At 43.9% G+C, this 15,950-nt stretch overlaps 1 protein-coding gene across 3 annotated transcripts in view; it reads right to left on the reverse strand.

The window, feature by feature from the left end:
• SRPK2 (SRSF protein kinase 2) overlaps window positions 1–15,950 on the reverse strand; it is a 100,902-nt gene that overhangs the window by 41,246 nt on the left and 43,706 nt on the right. For all 3 annotated transcript variants that reach the window (XR_008558166.1, XM_054726557.1, XM_054726556.1), the window contains exons 3-5: window positions 4,460–4,568; window positions 3,454–3,541; window positions 3,133–3,220 (exon numbers count right to left, since the gene is read on the reverse strand). Coding sequence is in view for 2 of the 3 variants with exons in the window: in XM_054726557.1 (XP_054582532.1) it covers window positions 3,133–3,220; window positions 3,454–3,541; window positions 4,460–4,568 (285 nt within the window). In the remaining variant the exon portion in view is untranslated. The remainder of the gene's footprint in view (window positions 1–3,132; window positions 3,221–3,453; window positions 3,542–4,459; window positions 4,569–15,950) is intronic.

Raw genomic sequence — 15,950 nt, forward strand, 5'->3', positions numbered from 1 at the left:
GGATGTAGGAGAGCCAATTTTGGCCCCATCCCCACAGGCCAGGCCAAGGGACTCCACCTGCTGGAGGGACCCCTGCTCACTCTGCAGACGCCCTTCAAGCCACAACGCCACCTCAGGGGTGGCTGGCTGGGAAGGGACCTCGGGAGGTTGGCTCCAGGCCATGTACAGCCCATATCACCCAGTCCAACCCCACCCGCCACCTTCTAATTAATTACCTTTCAATGTGCACTAATCCATGCACCAGGTCACTAGTATGTACATATACAGTATACCCATGATGCTTAACTTACAAATTAGGTACAGTAAGAGATAAACAATAACTAATGATAAAACAGAATAAGTATAAGAACATACTGTCGTAAATGTTATGCAAATCTGGTCTCTCTCAAAATATCTTAATGTGATACACTCAACCACCTTCTTCTTGTGATGATGAGACAATACGATGCCAACATGATGACGTGAATCGAGGCGAATGGCTACTATATGGGTTACTTGAACACAAGTGCTGAGATACCACAACAGTTAATGTGATAGGTGAGACAGCTACTAAGCGGCTAAAGGGCAAGTAGTGTATACAGAATGGATATGCTAGACAAAGGGATGATTCAAGTCCTAGGCGAAACAGAGCAGGAAGGCGTAACTTCATCATGCTATTCAGACTGGTGCACCATTTATAACTATGAATTACTTCTGCAATTTTCCATTTAATATTTTCACACTGCAGGTACCTATAACTGCAAAAAGAAAACCTCAGATACTGGGGGATGGGGAGTAACGGCTGTATCACCTGCCTCAGGCTAACCAAGGGCTATCGAAGAGAATCCAATATGAAAATATGGAAAGAGCATTCTGGATACTAAAGGTATTATTTCTTCTCTGCATTTGTGCTATCAGCTCTGACCTACAAGTCTTAGATTACTCTGCTGTCAACGATCCTCTGAGGTTGCCCTGTACCAATGCCCTCTACCAACGTGGAAAGGATCATCCTCCTTTCCACAACCCCTAATCACCTCCTCCCAAGAACCCTCAAAACTAACAAGAATGCAAACGTACCAGTAGCCCAGTCAAAACTGATACATTTAAAAGAGAAAGGGAAGTCATAGGATGCCTTTGCTCTGTCTTCTTGCTAGACACATTTCCTTTCCAATAGGACCGAGAATTAAAACAAAGGCTTCCAAAGCAACTAACCTTATAGCTGATTAAGAAACTTTCATCTTTCAAAAATCACTAATTTTCAGCAAGATAATTTCTTCTTGAGAAAGCAAATACTCTGTATACTATTTCAATGATAATTTTAAAAAGTAGTTGAATGATTTGATCTTTAAACAATTAAAGCAAGTTGATACAGACTTAAGAGGGAGAGAAGATATTTAGGAGAAAATAACCTTATTTGTTGAAAAGTGATTCAAACAAGTCCTTTTTCCATTATAAAGAAAATTTGTATCAAGTATGACATGACACCAAGAAATTAGTTTTATTTTATTGGATGAACTTTGTGGTCTTTTTAAGTCTGTATGTTTCAAATATGTAAACTGACATTTGTAGAGGTAAAAGAACGACTTCTAGGATTTGTTTTAAAATAATTCAGCAAGAGATAAAGGGTAAATAAATAAAGCAACTGTAGCCAGTTAATTCTTGAATTTGGGTGAGAGATTTATAGAAATTAACTGTAGTACACTCTCTAATTTTACCCAAGTTGGAAACTTTACATTATAAATGTTCTTGAAGAAAAACAGTGGAGGTTCTCTTTCCATCATGGACTGGCCTATGTCAGATTTACCAACAAGTACAGAAAATGTATCACTCTGAGACAGGCTAGTAAACCAGGACAAGTGGAATAGGGAAACTGAGACAGGTAGTTACATGGCCATCTAGTAAATAGAAGAAATCCTAACTTCCCTAACAAAGGACATTTAAAAGTAAACAGCTTACACTTCTCCCCACGAGAGGGTAACAGCTTAAATCACCCTACTTAGGGACACTGAAAGCAGAAATCCAAATGGTGCCATTTACCAACCACACTCAAGGACAGAGGAAGGGAATAAATCTAATTCTGGCGCATCAGAATAAAACTGGTTAATGTATTGAGAGCCTCCTAAGACTTCCCCTAAACACCCAGCCTTTAACACACTCAAGACAAAGGACCCAGGCCTCGCTCTCCCTCCCAGGAGCAGGCTTATGCCTTTCGTCCCACACAGTGTGCATCTTTTAAACTCTAAAGGTCATGAGACTTGCAACCAGGGGAGCAGCAGCTGTCCTGGGCTAACCTCCTGAACCTGTTTCCTAGGCCCTGTTTGCTCTGACTTTCCAGTGAGCCAAAGCCACCCCACCTAGGCTCATTTCTTTCCTATTATGTTTCCAGGGAGCCAAAGCAGCCCCGCCCAGGCTCTCCTGTTGCTTCTCCTATGCTAAGCCCTTCCTTGTTTCACTGTCCCCAGCTTCAATAAATGTCTTCTCAAAATCACTCACACTTGTGCTGTGAAATCTTTCCTGAAGGAAATCAAGAACCCACACACTACAGGTCGGCCCGAGGCAGACCTGCTCCAGGCCGGTCCCTATGTGGTAACAACTTGACTTTCTCCAGACTTTTCCAAAGACGACAAACTAAACTAAACAAAACCAACATATTTCCATATTTACCTGGCAGAAAGATGATACTATGCAGGATCAGGTGTGACTTTGCTATGTTGACATTAGCAGAGCATTTTTCCTTCTATTGCTGCAATGAATTCTTTGCCGCTACTGAAGGATACCTAGCCCTTGTGTATGGAATTTTTTAAAGTCTCAAGCAAAAAGAAATGCTGGTATACGCTTCCACCTACCACTGTAAAAATAAACTTCACTAGAATTATTTAAAAAAATTAATAATTCCATGCAAAAATCAAGTCAAGTGATGTAAAATAATTTTATAAGATGTTACTACACCAAAACCCCCGAAAGCTCTTGCAGAGCACTCGACATATCACTTTCCAACACTCCGGGGTTATATGAAAGGCTTTATGTGGAAAATCACAAAGCAGAGCAAGCATGAGTTTATGCGGGCTTATACATCCCAATTTTTCAAAATCAAAAAGAAAGACTACAGTATAATTCAGCCATTAGGGAGCACAGAAGTGTCAGAAAGGATACGGATGCCATTCATGCCTGAAATCTTGAAGTCATCAATTAGCTGTACTACCATGTCTTTATTTGGGTCACTGGGATCACTTTCTCGAACCTATGGAAAGAAAAGTAAGTCAAGAACAGAAGTGTTTAAGACCAAAAATAATTTCCATTATACCAAACAAAATGGTTTTAATATAAGTGATGTGTTTTTTAAAACAAAAGATTCAGTATTTGAACTTATAAAACATTAAATCAATTTTAATTTAGTAAAACCCAGAAAAATCCCTTTGTAAAATTTTAAGTTATTAATTTGTCTTCTATTATTCAAGTTTTTGCAGTACTTACACATTTGAGCAATTTTATTTCATCCAAGGCTGTCTCCGTATAATGCTGAGCACTTTTTACAACTTTCATTGCAACAAATCTTTTCCCCCTTTGGAAAATGCAAATTTAAAAAAATATTATAAGCAGAAGTGATAATTATAATGAAATTTACCCAATAAATAGAAATTTTTTAAAAATATATTTTATTGATTTTTTACAGAGAGGTAGGGAGAGGGATAGAGAGTTAGAAACATCGATGAGAGAGAAACATTGATCAGCTGCCTCCTGCACACCTTCCTACTGGGGATGTGCCCGCAACCAAGGTATATGCCCTTGACCGGAATCAAACCTGGGACCTTTCAGTCCGCAGGCCAACGCTCTATCCACTGAGCCAAATGGGTTAGGGCTAAATAGAAAGTTTTAATAAGCTTTCCTTTAAAACAGTGCTTTTCAAATTGTGGGTCAACAATTTCAGCAGCAGAATAATCCCTTATAATTGTTTGTTTTTCCCTCATAAAATGAGGTAAACTAGAAAATTTCATCATATGTCATATAAAGAGAGTATTATCTTGTAACACTAGTTTCACTTCACATACACACACACACACAAAAAAAAAACCACCCACATGCATATTTATATTGGGTTGCATGGTGTTTCATGCTATAGGTCATAGCTTTAAAAAGGAATCAGAAACCACTGATTTGGAAGGTCTATATGTTAATTTATATGTAAATAGATTGTGGGGTATCTTGGTATGGATAAATTTGGGGGGGGGGGGGAATGATCCTACTGTAATTTCAATGAATAAGCCTCAGATATAAAAGCAGAGAAAAGTTAATATTTTAAGATAACAGGAAAATGAACTTCAAACGGAGGGGAAAATGTCTAGCTAGGGCAGGGCAGACCTGCACTAAGCACTTTACACTGCACAGCAGAAGCAGCTGTGCCCCTCAGCCACAGCTTATAATAAAATAAAGATGACGAATACGCCAGGAATCAAGAACACAAATGACAAAGAATACTTACTGCATATCCCAGCACAGCCAGACGGTAGAGAAGTGTCCCCATCCTAGCTTCCTAATAACATGATACCGGCCATTGAAAAGGTCTCCAATTTTCACTGGATGATAGCCACCTTTTATTTAAAAAAATAATAATAATTTCAGAAAAATAGTAACAGAATATCATCTCTTCCTTTGTCAGTTCTTGATACCATTAAAGAAAGCTGTAAACAATAAAATCAGATTAAAGTATGTTTAATAGTATAACATTTTTCAAGAATGTTTCATTAAAAGAAAAGTGTTCTTTGCCTTTCTACTAAGTTAATTAGAAAGGCAACAAACCACCCAGCACTTCATAACACTTACTTCAGGATTTATATTTCAGGCTAGGTGTAAATAATATGCATACTAGCTCCTGACATTTCCAAACAACCTTATAAGTTAAACACCAATCTTGTTAGGTCAGTACAATATAACTCACCAAAATAAAGGCTGTGTATTCTGCATAAGTCTGCATACACTAACAAGAAGTCCTATATAATAAAAGCCTAATATGCTAAGTGTCTGGTCATCCGTTCAACCAATCAAAGCATAATATGCTAATGATATGCTAAGGTCGCTCAACCACTCGCTATGATGTGCACTGACCACCAGGGGGCAGACGCTCCGACCAGTAGGTTAGCTTGCTGCTGGGGTCCAGCCGATTGGGACTGGGCAAGAGGGCCGGACACACCCTGGAGCCCTCCCTCGGTCCCTCCCTGGCCAGCTGGCCCCCATCGGCCCCAATTGGGATTGGTTGAGACAGCCCCAATCAGCCCCGATCACCAGCCAGGCTGAGGGACTCCACCCGTGCATGAATTCGTGCACTGAGCCAATAGTATCTCAATAAAACTGAAAGAAAAAATGGCTTACTTTCTTAGAAAGTTAAACTAAAATTAAAATAGGCTCTGAATTTACACTACAGTTTTTAAACCATTAAAACTAACACTAAGCGGGAAGAAAAGAAAACTATCATTTTCAAGTATGAATTAGGGACACTCTCCTAGGCACTTTATTCTCAAAACCAAGTTCAATGAAACTAAAATAGCCCAAGCCGGGGCTCGGTTGCTTGGAGCATCATCCCATACACCAAAAGGTTACAGGTTCAATTTCCAGGCTGGGCGTGTGGGGGAGGCAACCAATAGTTTTCCTCTCTCACATCAATGTTTTTTTCTCCCCCTCTCTCTCCATTTCTCTCTAAAAATCAATAAAAACATATCCTCAGGTGAAGATTGAAAAAATAATGAAATGAACTAAAATATGTTGCAGGTATTCCACAGGGGAAGCAGAGGAGGGGAAAGGAAGAAAGGAGAAGTTCCGTTTGGGATTGAGAAAGAACTTAAGCAAAGCAGATTTCTTGACCAAAGTGGTTCTCAGAGCCACTTAACACACAGTGGGAGCCTCTGAGAGGAGAGCATGCTGCCAATTCCAGACATATCTGTTAATGAAACCATTTCTTCAAAGAACTAGTAACATTTCACAGCACAAAGTACTTAGGAAATAATGATACCTAGTTCCTTCTTTTATTTTCACCCAGGGATATGTCTTTAAGAGAGAGAGAGAGAGAGAGAGAGAGAGAGAGAGAGAGAGAGAGAGAAGCTGCCTCCCATATATGCCCTAACTGGGCACTGAACCCGCAACCTGGGTATGTGTCCTGACTGACTCCAGCCCTGGCCAAGTGGCTCAGTTGGTGAAAAGTCGTCCCATACACCAAAAGACTGCAGATCCCATCCCTGGTCGGTGCACGAACAGGAGGCAGCCAATCAATATATCGATGTTTCTTCCTTGGGTGAGGATAAAAAAATAAAAGAAAGAAAGAAATGCACTACATGTTTAACAACTGGAGGACTGTTTACCAGTCTCAGTCCACAAGGAACACTTGATAGCTTAATTAAAAGTCGTTTAATACTTAACTGCATAGTATTGCTAACATTACAGTCTAAATTTAAAAACAATTTAATTAGACATAAAGAAAAGAAACTTCTATCACTATTGTATGTTTCAGATTTGAATTCTCAAACAGCCACAGTGTGTGGAGGTGAACAAAAACAGAAGAGCACTCTTTGCAATGAAATCACACAGATGCTCCCTTTCTCACTGGGACTTTGAAAGTTGAACAAAAGAAATTACTTCGTCCAGTTATCTCAGGAGCCCATAAGATAGCTAAGAATATTGTGCCTAAAAATAGGACAACTAAACACGGGGAACATAAAAAATTTTAAATACAAATGTAAAAACAATTCCAAGTGCTAAATACTTATCCTTTTATTTTGAAAACTTGACAAATTTATATTTTATAATTTTTATATTCAAACTCACATATCACAACAGAAAACAAGTCTCCTCTGACCATTTTTTAATCTCTTTTCACAGAACGGTAATAAACACTCATGCTGCCAGGGCAGACCACATAAGTACCCAACAACACCTCAGGAATTAGAGAAAACAGACACTCCAATCACTCTTAGAAAATTCTCCAATTCCCTGAGATTAGCAAACATTGTATATCAGAATGACTATTGCAGTGGACACCCCATGGCCCACAACAGTGTCTAGCACACAAGGAATCTTTAGAACAGTCACAGACTAGACAAGACCCCCGTGTCTCCTTGCTGCTGGACCAGTGGGCAGTGCAGGACATGGGACAACAACAGTGCTGGCCCCGGACCTGCTCAGGGCAGCAGGCAGAGTTCCAGAAAGGGTCAAGCACTTGATGAATACGATGACTTAGGGGTTTGGTTGATGTTTTATTACCTATGTTTTCCTCTTATTCTTAAAAAATAAACATTAGCCCTAGCCGGTTTGGCTCAGTGGATAGAGCATCGGCCTGCAGACTGAAAGGTCCCAGGTTCGATTCCGGTCAAGGGCATGTACGTTGGTTGCGGGCATATCCCTGATGGGGGGGTGTGCAGGAGGCAGCTGATCGATGTTTCTCTCTCATCGATGTTTCTAGCTCTCTATCCCTCTCCCTTCCTCTCTGTAAAAAATCAATAAAATATTTTTAAAAAAATAAACATTAGATTGCATTACAAACAAGAGAGAACAAGAATGGACTGTTAAGTAGTCATTAAGTACACTGTCCTGGCTTCTTTTCCAACTCCTAGTCCTCCAGCACACCCAAGAAAACTGTAAAGTTCTATCTATACTATTTAAAAAAAAATTTTTTTTTTCATTTCAGAGAGGAAGGGAGAGGGAGAGAGAAATAAAAACATCAATGATGAGAGAGATTATCTCTCATCATTGATCAGCTGTCTCCTGCATGCCCCCTACTGGGGATGAAGCCCATAACTCGGGCATATGCCCTGACTGGGAACTGAACTGGCAACCTTTCGGTGCATGGGACAACACCCAAGCAACTAAGCAATACTGGGCAGGGGCTCCCAAACATTTATTGGGGGCGTCGAGGGGGATAGTAACATTCTTCCTGAAAACTAAAGAGGAGGAAATACTCCATACTCATGCTATGAAGTCAGCATTACTTTTTACTCCAAAACCTGGCAAAGACATTTTAAGAAAGCTATAGACCAATTTTCCACATGATGTAGATACTAAAACTTAGACAAAATTTCATCAAATCTAATTTAAACAACATATAAAAGAAATAAAATTTCATGACCAAGTGAGGTCTATTCCAGAAATGAAAACTTTGACTTAATATTCACAACTCAATGGATTGATTCACCATAATTAACACACTAAAACTGAAAAACCATACAAAATTTCTAGCTACTATGCTATACCCCTAAAATTAGTGTAATACTGAATGTCAACTGTCATTGAAAATAAAAAAAATTTTAAACCATATGATCAGCTCAATAAACAGAAACAGCATTAGTCCATAGCCTACATACACTCTTGTTCAAAACTGTCAACAAAACAGAAATGGAAAAAGACTTATGAAAAACCTACAGGTAACACCAGACTTACAAAAGACTGAATACCCCTCCGCCCCGCCCACACACACATACAAGATCAGGAACAAGATAAGGATGTCTGCTCTCACTACTTATATTTAACACTGAACTTAAAAGTTCTGGGCAGTATAATCAGGCAAAAAAATAAATAGAATCCAGACTGGAAAGGAAAAAATAAAACTATCATTATTCACAGACAACAGGACTGTCTGCAAGGGAAAGCTGAAGCAATCTGCAAAAGAAAAGAAAAAACCTACTTAAACTAATAAGTAAAGACAGGTAACAAAATATTAGCTCGAGATATAAAAACCAATTGTAGTTCTACATACCAGCAATAAAGAGTGGGAAATTGAAATCTTAAAAATATATCATTTACAATAGCATACAAAATATGAAATACTTAGGGATAAATCTGACCAAAAAATGACAATAACCTGAACATTGAAAACTTGCAAAAACACTGCTAAAGGAAATTAAAGAAAACCTAAATAAATGGAGTTCATTGGTTAGAAATCTCAATATTGTTCAGATGCCAACTCTCCCCAAACTGACTTTTAGATTCAGTATAATTTCAGTCAAAACTCCAACAGGGTTTGTTGTAGAAAGTGACAACTAATCTGAATGCTCACATCCTATATAATAAAGAGGTAATATGAAAATTGACCCCACGCCCTCGCACAAGATGGCCGCCCCCATGTGGTCAAAGATGGCCACCACAAGATGGCCAGCAGGGGAGGGTAGTTATGGGTGATCAGGCCAGCAGGGGAGGGCAGACGGGGGCGACCAGGCTGGCATAGGAGGGCAGTTGGGGGCGACCAGGGAGGCAGGGGAGGGCAGTTGGGGGTTACTAGGCCAGCAGGGGAGGGCAGTTGGGGGCAACCGGGCGGCAGGGGAGGGCAGTTGGGGGCAATCGGGCAGGCAGGGGAGTGGTTAGGGGGTGATCAGGCTGGCAGGGAGGTGAGTGGTTGGGAGTCAGCAGTCCCGGATTGTGAGAGGGATGTGCCAGATTGGAGAGGGTGCAGGCAGGGCTGAAGGACACCGCCCCCCCTACCACCCCCGCAGTGTACAAATTTCGTGCACCAGGCCTCTGGTAAAAATATAAAGCACTAATTTCATTAAAAGGTGCAAAGGCAGTTAAATTGGAAAAGAAGAGACTTTTGAACAAATGGAACTGAACCAAGTGGGCATACCTATGGGGAGGTGAGAGAGGGGGAGGGGAGGAGAGAGGGAGAGAAAATGATAGAAAAGAGACAGAAAAAGAGAGAATACTTCTATAACTCACATCATATTCAATTAGCTCAGAGACCTAAATCAGTGGTTCCCATGACTCTCGTCAGATTTCAATAATTTGATAAAGTGGCTCCCAGAACTCAGAGAAACATCTTACTCAATAGAGCACCGATTTATTGTAAAAGGATATAACTCAGGAACAGCCAGGTAAAAATATAAAGCACTGATTTCATTAAAAGGTGCAAAGGCAGTTAAATTGGAAAAGAACAGACTTTTGAACAAATAGAACTGAACCAAGTAGGCATACCTATGGGGAGGTGAGAGAGGGGGCGGGGAGGAGAGAGGTGGCTCAGTTTGTTGGAGCAGCGTGTCATACATGGAAAGGTTCTGGGTTAATTTCCCTGTCAGGGCACATGCCTAGGTCGCGGACTCAATCTAGCCCTGGTCGGTCAGAGCATGTGTGGGAGGCCACAGATGGATGTTTCTTTCTCACACTGATCTCTCTTTCTCCCCTTTCCCCTCCACTCTCTCTAAAAAATCAATGAACATGTCCTCAGGTGAAGATTTTTTTTTAAAAAAGAAGAAGATAGCTAAAGTATTGCCTAAGTCAGTGATGGGCAACCTTTTGAGCTTGGTGTGTCAAACTTCGCCAAAAAACTGAGCATAACTCGGGTAGTGTGTCACTTTGAGGAAAAAACATTATTTTGCAAATGTTTCATCCTCAGGAGCAGCAAATGTTTCATCCCCGGCATGCGGCCGCCTTAGCGGCCGCGTGTCATCAGAAATGGCTACGCGTGTCAGTACTGACACGTGTGTCATAGGTTCGCCATCACTGGCCTAAGTTGAAAATGGTTTAACTGTCAATGATTCACAAGAACCTATTGTAATTGGCCTTCATAAACAAAATTTTACAACCAGTCTTTAGTAACCATAGTTTAGGTTACAAAACATATATGAGGATATGTTGTAGATTTAAAATTTTATCATATATACTTCCTAAAACTTGACAGCCACATCTCGAGTTGTGAAAAATGTTTGTAGATATCAAATAAAAATGTTGAAATCTAAGAATACACTATTCTCATTATTAGTAATTTGAAGTGCAATTTAAATCACACACACCCCAGTAGAAACATTAACAATACTAAATACAAAAAGGAAGCAGGGGAAAAAGCCCTACAATCTACTGGAAAAAAATCAGCAATAATGAATCCTCAGACATAAATATTAAACTCTAGGGCACTGAGGCTTGGAGGCAGGGTGGTTAAAAGCAGTCAGTCAGAAAAATTGTCATTGAAAATTCTTACATGTAAATTAATCTCTACTACATCCAATGTTCCTGTAACACTAATGAGTAAGAGAGCTCTAGGGGGAAAACCAGAGCAAAGGGAAATGCTCCAGAAGACAGGGTTCCCACTATCTAGAATCTAAGGAGGAACAACAAAAATCACTTGAACATAAGATAAATATCATGGATGCAAAAATAATTTTTGCAGGAGGGCTACAGAGATTTAAGTTGAATTCATAGATTGAGATAGCTTACATATTTGAAATGTTAATAAAGGCCAACAGATAATTTCAAGCTTTTGCCAACTGCCAATTTCTTATGCAGATTTGTACTTAAATTCAGGAATGCTGATTTAAATCATAGCATTGGCATTTACTAGCTATCAGACATTGAGCAAATTACTTTATCTCTCTGGGTACTTGCACCTACCTCACTCAGAACCACACCTGGGCACATACTGAGTGCCCACATACATGTTTACTCTTCTTCTGTCATTACCCAGCCCACTGTGATTAAAAAGGGTCAGCAGGCCAGGGTTCAGGGTACTGGCTATTCCTATTTAAAACAGGAAAACTGTCCCAAAGTGTAATCTAATTCATCAGGATAGCCCAATTAACAAAAGGTTTTTGATATTACAAATGTGATAATGATTTACAGTTGTCAAATGTCAATGAAGAGAAAGAAATTAACTTGTCTTTATCAATGATTTAGCCAAACATTAAAATAAGAGAATTGAGACTTTTCAACATTCAAATTTAATGTCACTTCCCAAGTCATACAAAGACTGGTTATAAAGACTGGCTTCTATCTTGGGTGCTCTCTCTGATAAGCCAGCTGCCTTGCTGTGAGCAGTCCGTTCTATGGAGAGGCCCTTGTAGCAAGGAGCTGAAAGGTCTAGTGAACAGCAGTGAGGGATGGAACCCACAACCACCTGTATGAGCACGAAGGCAGATGCTTCGGGTCCAGTCGGGCCTTCAGATGACTGCAGCCCAAGCTGACAGCTTGACTGTAACCTCATGAGAGAACCTGACCCAGAACCCACCATACTTCTGCAAATCTTCTGAACAGAGACATTGATGGCCTTTGTTACAAATGAACTTTCAAAGGTTTCTAAAGTGAATCGCCTTGGAAAATAGACATACTATCATCCTCTAGAGAAGAGAACAGGCTGGTCTGCTGTCCAGTATAATAAACATCTCCCTGGTGAACAAAAGTGGGCGGGTTTGGTTCATACAGGATTGGAATTTCCTATGTTTAGAGTTCCTTAGCTACGACACAAACCCATGGTGTGCAAAGCACCCACCTGGGCCTGCCTCCACGTGGCCCTTGTTGGACTTGGAGGGCAAGGGAAACTAGTATGAACATGAAGCCCAGGCTGCTTGTGGTGCTGTGAGTAATCAAGTCCTTCGTCTTTGACCCAGGAGTCTCACGTCTAAGCATCCATGAAACTGTGGCCAACTAACTTATTGGCTTGCAAGAAAGTTAAAAATCTCAGAAAGTCTTGGTTTGTGAAGAATTTATCTTTGGCATCAGGAAAATACAGTCTTGTTTAGAGTGGCTGGTTTGTTATCCTACCTTATAATAGAGAAACATGCAAATTGACCGCACCTCCGCTATGCCCATGATTGGGCCTGCGAGAGGCTGGGGGCGGGACTCCGGGTGGCCTATCTGGCCGTTGAGAAAACCAAGATGGCTGCGACAAATCCTCTTAGTTCCTGGGGTCCTGGGGAGCGATGGCAACCCTAGAGGGGCGTGGCCGGCCACAGCCAGAAGCCTCCCGGGGGTCCTGGGGCGGATCGCGACCCGGGGGGGGGGCGTGGCCGGCCACAGCCAGAAGCCTCCCGGGGGTCCCGGGGCGGATCGCGACCCGGGGGGGCGTGGCCGGCCACAGCCAGAAGCCTCCCGGGGGTCCCGGGCTGGATCGCGACCCGGGGGGGCGTGGCCGGCCACAGCCAGAAGCCTCCCGGGGGTCCCGGGCTGGATCGCGACCCGGGGGGGCGTGGCCGGGCACAGCCAGAAGCCTCCCGGGGGGGCGTGGCCGGGCCCAGCCAGCCGCTCCCGGGGCGGGGACCCCGGGCAATCGCCACCCTGGCCTAACTGGCTGGTGCTGAGAGGGATCAATGGGGCCAGTGGAGGGAGCAGGTGGTAGTTGACCACCGAGGCCATCTGCAGCAGCCGGATGCAGAGCTGGGGTCTATGTTCTCCAGGTTGGCCTCCGTGGGGCCTGTGTCGCACCCATAGTAGCCGAGTGGGGACGCTGGCATAGTAGCCCCAGCATGAGGCCAGCTTCCCAAGCCAGGCTGCGGAGGGAGGGAGGGCCTCTGGGCTGGGAGCACTCCCCCACCCCAGTGGACAGGGCACAGAGAGCGAGCAGCAGAGAGCTACTAGCGGTGGTGGGTGTGGTGGCCTGGCTTCCAAGAGGCTGGCTTCAGCTGCTGTGGCCTGCGCTGAGGTGGCAGGTGGTGGGGGCAACTGCGTGGGCGCATCCGAGGCTGGGGCACTGGGAGACGTGGGACTGCAGCCCAGAAAGCGAGGCTCCGGAGGACCTGGTCACCGACCCCCGGCATTGAAGCCGCCTCCTACAAGATGTATCCTAGCCTAGGTGTGTGGGAAGCAGGTTCAGGAACCTCTCCCTTTGCGGCGCCAGAGCCCAGGCCTGCCAGCGCCCCAGAGGAGACCCCCACCAGGATCGGGGGCTTGACCAGTCTCTAAACCAGGGTGGCCATTAGCCCAGGCCTGCCAGCACCCCAGAGGAGACCCCCACCAGGATCGGGGGCGTGACCGGCCTCCAAACCGCCAGTGACCCTAACCCAGGCCTGCCAGCGCCCCAGAGGAGATCCCCACCAGGATCGGGGGCGTGACCAGCCTCTAAACTGCCCGCAGCCCTAGCCCAGGCCTGCCAGCACCCCAGAGGAGACCCCTGCCAGGATTGGGGTCATGGCCAGCCTTCAAACTGTGGCGGCCCCTAGCCCAAGGAGGCCTCCTGGCCGAGGACGCCTGAGTCTGTTCTTGACCTAGGGCCGGGCTCTCCCCGCAAGGGGCTCAGAAGCCACCAGAGTCTAACTGCCAGTCTCTGGGAGTGCATCCACTGTCCACCAAAAAGTAGGGCCATCAAACCATTCAGTCTCAGTGCAGGCACAGGTCCGTGGCTGACGGGGTGGAGGCCAGACCAAAACAAAACAGCAGAAACACCCTGCCCACCTGGGCGGGTACTGCTGTAGTCCACGTGGCCTGGGCAGTGTAGAAAGCGCTACCTTCTCCCAGGTCCTGTGCTGGCACCTCCGCCTCCCTCACCCTCAAGCCCCCCTGAGTCCTGACAGCAAAGTGTGTGGGGCATTCTGCAGGAGTTGTGCCGTTCTGGGTGCTTTTGCCCAAAGACACACTTTGGGATGAATTCAGAGCCACATCTCATTTCCCATGAGACTGGAAGAACCATGTAAAAGGATTTTGACAAAAGCTTTCCACATCTCTGTTTATTCTTTTGAATCCATAAAACGACCTTAAAAAAAGCATCCTGGCCACCTAAGAAAGAATGCACTTTCTGGCCAGAGCACGCAGGATTCTTTTGCCCAACAGGTTAAAGGGAGCAGAGCTGGCACAGTGGGAATGGCCCTGGTGCCCTATGAGGAGACCGGGGGAATGGGGTTGCCGAAATTCCATAAGCCTCTTGCCACCTTCTCCTTTGCAAACCACACCATCCAGATCCACCAGGACTGGAGGCAACTGGGAATCACAGCCGTGATTTGGGACATGGTGAGCAAATCTTGAGGGGCCTCTGAAAACATCTGCAATTCATTATAAGACTGGTCTTTATTTAAAAAGAAATAAAAGAACAGCTTTGTTGAGATATAACCCATATACTGTACATGTCACCTAAAGTGTACAATGAACTGGCTTTTTAAAGTAAATTCAGAGTGGTACAACCATCACCATGCTCAATTTTTAAATATCTTCATGACCCATCCCCTCCAAAAAAAAACTTCTACCCATTGGAATCACTTTCCTGATCATCTTCCCCAAAATAGATTGCACTTTAAAGGTGGGTAAAGGAAAGTTGAGGGAAGTTAAAACACTGCACAAAGGATATTGTAAGATGACAAAGCCCAAAGTGAAGATCATGTGTTTTCTTTAAAAAATATATATTTTTAAAATTTCAGAAAGGGAGAGGGAGAGAGAGATAGAAACATCAATGATAAGAATCACTGATCAGCCGAAACCGGTTTGGCTCAGTGGATAGAGCGTCGGTCTGCGGACTTGAAGGTCCCAGGTTCGATTCCGGTTAAGGGCATGTACATTGGTTGCTGGCACATATCCCGGTGTGGGGTGTGCAGGAAGCAGCTGGTCGATGTTTCTCTCTCATCGATGTTTCTAGCTCTCTATCCCTCTCCCTTCCTCTCTGTGAAAAATCAATAAAATATATTTAAAAAAAAAAAAAAAGTATCACTGATCAGCTGCCGCCCACAGGCCCCCTACTGGGGATTGAGCCCGAAACCCAGGCATGTGTGCCCCTGATCAGAATCAAACCTGGACTCTTCAGTCCACAGGCCGATGCTCTCTCCATTAAGCCAAACTGACCAGGGCCATGTGTTTTCTTCAAGTTCTGTGTGGTTGTAATGGTCCCCAAATCTATACTAATAAAAGGGTAATATGCTAATTAGAGTGGTTGTCTTCCGGACATCTTTCCAGACAAAGCCGCAGTGGCTACAAAGGCCAAGGCTCAGGCAGCCATAACCAGCTGCAGTGGCAGCAGCATTGGGGTTATGGGGATGGTGCCTCCAGAGGGAGGCCAGACTGGGGGCCAAGGCACAGGCAGTTTGGGGTGATCAGGCTGATAGGGGAGGGCAAGGTAGGGGCAATCAGGCTGGCAGGAGATCAAGGTAGGGGCGAGCAGGCAGGCAGGCAGTGGGGTTAGGGACAATCAGGCAGGCAGGCAGGTGAGTGGTTAGGAGCCAGCGGTTCCGAATTGTGAGAGGGATGTCCGACTGCTGGAAGTTGGACATCCCCTGAGGGGTCCCAGATTGAAGAGGGTGCAGATTGGGCTGAGG

The sequence above is a fragment of the Eptesicus fuscus genome, chromosome 14 (assembly GCF_027574615.1).
Source record: "Eptesicus fuscus isolate TK198812 chromosome 14, DD_ASM_mEF_20220401, whole genome shotgun sequence".
In the NCBI taxonomy this organism is placed as follows: domain Eukaryota; kingdom Metazoa; phylum Chordata; class Mammalia; order Chiroptera; family Vespertilionidae; genus Eptesicus; species Eptesicus fuscus.